This window comes from Merops nubicus, unplaced genomic scaffold, assembly GCF_000691845.1.
Source record: "Merops nubicus isolate BGI_N331 unplaced genomic scaffold, ASM69184v1 scaffold25243, whole genome shotgun sequence".
Lineage (NCBI taxonomy): Eukaryota > Metazoa > Chordata > Aves > Coraciiformes > Meropidae > Merops > Merops nubicus.
Window position 1 is genome coordinate 42104 of NW_008598680.1, and position 3140 is coordinate 45243.

The following is a 3140-nucleotide window of genomic DNA, read 5'->3' on the forward strand; positions in this document are numbered from 1 at the left end:
GAGCTGCAGCGTGGGGGAGCTCAGGGACCCAGCCCCACGTGTTTCCACGGCTGCTGCAGTGTGGAGGTGCCAGTGGGCGCTTGCCCACCCTGCAGCTGGTCACCTGTGTGTCTCTGGCACGGACCCCCAAACCATCAGCAGCAGTTCCTGACAGCCCCTGTCTCCAGAAGACACGTGCAAGAACATGTGGCCACTTCTCTTTTGGGAGCAAGAGCCTGGCTTCTGACCTCATGCATGCCACAGCCCTCCACCCTTGAGGCTGTAAGTGGTGTATTCATGATTGACCGCCCTTCAGGTAAGATCCTGACTGAGCTGATTAATGTTCTTACACCACAGAAAGTAGGAAGAAAAAGGCAGAGGGACCTGCCTGCTGGTTTGTGCCCTGAGCCAGCCTAGCTCAGGCCCTGGGCAGGGTGCAGGATGGGCTGGCTGTGGGCCAGGGGAAAAAGGGCTCTCAGATGCTGAGGAAGGGCAGACAAGGCTGGTGGCATCTCTGAAGATACCCGAAATAAACCCACTCGTGGCAAGAGACATTCTGTGTCACCGAATGAATGCCAGGATGCTGAGCCTATCAAAAGCAAGAAGTTGACTTTTGTCCCCAGTCCCTGCCTGTCATCTCTGAGACCCTCCTGGTGCCCTGCAGCCTGATGCTGCCAGGCACCCCCACCCCGGGCATGGGGCCCGCTGCAGGAAGGCAACACGGGAGGGCTCTTTGCATCCGAGTTTCTGAGCTTGGAGCCTGAGGCTGCTCTGCAAACAACTGTGTCTGCAAAGGAAGGGAAGAAGAGAAGGGATTTCTGTCCACATTGCTGGTCGTTGCTGCTGCTCTTCCCCAGCTCCTGGCTCAGTGCACAGGGGGCCGAGCTGTGGCAGGAGTCTCCCTGGACACCCAGCAGCACCCTAAGACTTCTGTTCTCATTTTCAGGTTGCAATTTGCTTTTACACTGTCCTCTACACCACAGGAGAGTGAGAAGGGGACAGTGCCTGGCACAAAGCTGAGAGCTTTCTGGAGGCAGAAATCCTTGGATGTTTTCTGTCTGCTAAAACTCTGGAAGGGAGAGAAAGGTGCTGGAATTTAGTAAAAATGCTTCACCCCATGTAGCTATTGTGCTGGGTACACAGAGAGGAGGAGGAGGAGAGGAGAGATGGGAGAGATCATAGCACATCCACTCTCTCTGTATTTTGCTGCTCTGCCAGATCTGCACGTCAGACTCCCATCATCTAAGTGTGGGGCTGCAGTTACACCTCAGGGTAAGGCAGGCAGAGATGCGCTATTGGCTGTTGCACACGCCGTGTGTCATCTGGCAGGCTGTATATATCACAGGGAAAGCAGGGACCACTCAGCCTCCCAGCAAAGCTGCCTCAGCTATAGCTCAGAGAGACTTTGATGATGGAAAGCAAAGGGAAAGGCAGACCTTGATTTTTTTTCTTTTGATTCTGACAAGCTCTGAAAACTCTTGAGAAACAGAGACCTGATGGATGAAGGACTATGTGGAAAATCAGTAAAGCAGATTTCCAAGGAGAAGTTGCAGGAGAGAAGCAGAACAGTGCCCAAAAGGAAATATTCACTAGGATTTCTTCCAAGGTGCAGGGACAGAGTGTTTGGGGATCTCTGATACTTCAGCATCTGAAGCAGCTTCTGTACATAGGACATACAGGACTGAAAAGGACAGCAGCCGGAGCGTCCCTGGAGAAAAGCTCGAATGCAATCAGCAGAGGAAGAAGGACCCATTTATCAACTCTTTCGTGTTGTTTGCAGCCACGAGGCAGATTTTTAAAATGCAAGTGTGCATCTTGCCTCCTGCAGCCACTGCCCTCAGCACCTGAGCTGCCAGGGAGGAGGGCAGAGGAGCGTGCAGCCCGCCTGCGGTCACCGGCAGCGCCGGAGCTTTGCCTCCTGAGCCATGAGCAGGCACACGTGGTTCCCTTTGCAGTACATCTCCAAGCCCTTCTGGAGAGTGGACAATCACAACACGACCAACTTCTTCTCTGCACTGTACGGCTTTCCTAACCAATCCTTCTTCCACAGCGATTTGGACCTGGAGGACCTGGGGGACTTTGACAGCGGGACCAGGTACGAGGGCGAGTCCCAGAGCGGGACGGTGAAGGCGCTGCTGATCGTAGCCTACTCCGTGATCATCTGCATCTCGCTCTTTGGCAACATCCTGGTGTGCCACGTGGTGATCAAGAACAAGAGGATGCACTCTGCCACCAGCCTCTTCATCGCCAACCTGGCGGTGGCCGACGTGATGATCACGGTCCTGAACACGCCCTTCACGCTGGTGAGCGCCCGGCTGCCCGGGCTCTGCTGTGCCCTGTGTGCACGGGGGCAGCGGGCCAGGAACAGGCTAATGCAGCTTCTTTTTGCCCCCCCCTTTTCCCTGCTGGACAAGGTGCACCCGTGCCTCCCCTCCCCGACACCCCCTCTCCTTGGGAAAGGAAGCGGGGACAAGGTTGACCCTAGAAGTCCAATTAACTGCCAATTTCCTACGGAAACGATGCCAGCGAGGTCGGTCCTTGTGCAGACGATTGCAGGGGAGACTGGTGGGGCTGTGCTGAGCTGTGCTGGCTCGGCACGCCTCTGACAGGGGGCTACAAACTGTGCTTCTCGGGGCTCGTTGTCCTTTGTTTATCTTCTAATAAGTAACATAAGACATACAAAAATATTTAAAAGAATGAGGTGGGAAGAATTGAACAGATTCATTGCTTGCCTCGGTGTCGCAAGCTATAAATGATGTGTGAGTGGAACTCTGTATAGCTGAATTTGACAGAGCCCTTCAGTTAGAGAGCATCCCAAATCCACCTGCTTCAGTACTTGCCCAGAGCTGTCCACGGGGTTCTTCTGCCTTCCAAAAACAGTTCCAGAATTATCAGTTTGGATTTGTGTTTTCTGAAGCGGATCCTGTTTCTTTGGTGGGATTTCTTTGCCTTGCTCTGATGGGATTTGAATCCCACAGTCTGTTCAGGGAAAGGACAGTGCCCTCTTGTGTGTTTGCACAACAACAGTCGCACATTAGGCACAAGCAGTTAAGTAGCTGTCATCTCTCTTGGGAAAGAGCTTTACATTAACTTCAAAGAAACAGCACATTGCCACAGCTTCAGTGACAGAGCCATTACTACTAGAGTTGTCTGTGTAGGGA

General features: G+C 53.3%; 1 protein-coding gene across 1 annotated transcript in view; it reads left to right on the forward strand.

The window, feature by feature from the left end:
• Positions 1 to 1902: 1902 nt before the first annotated feature.
• The window catches only part of LOC103769906 (probable G-protein coupled receptor 83), a 5347-nt gene continuing 4109 nt past the window's right edge, over positions 1903 to 3140 (forward strand). Inside the window, exon 1 of the mRNA XM_008937147.1 lies at positions 1903 to 2282. Coding sequence (XP_008935395.1) covers positions 1905 to 2282 — 378 coding nt within the window. The 5' untranslated portion in view covers positions 1903 to 1904. The remainder of the gene's footprint in view (positions 2283 to 3140) is intronic.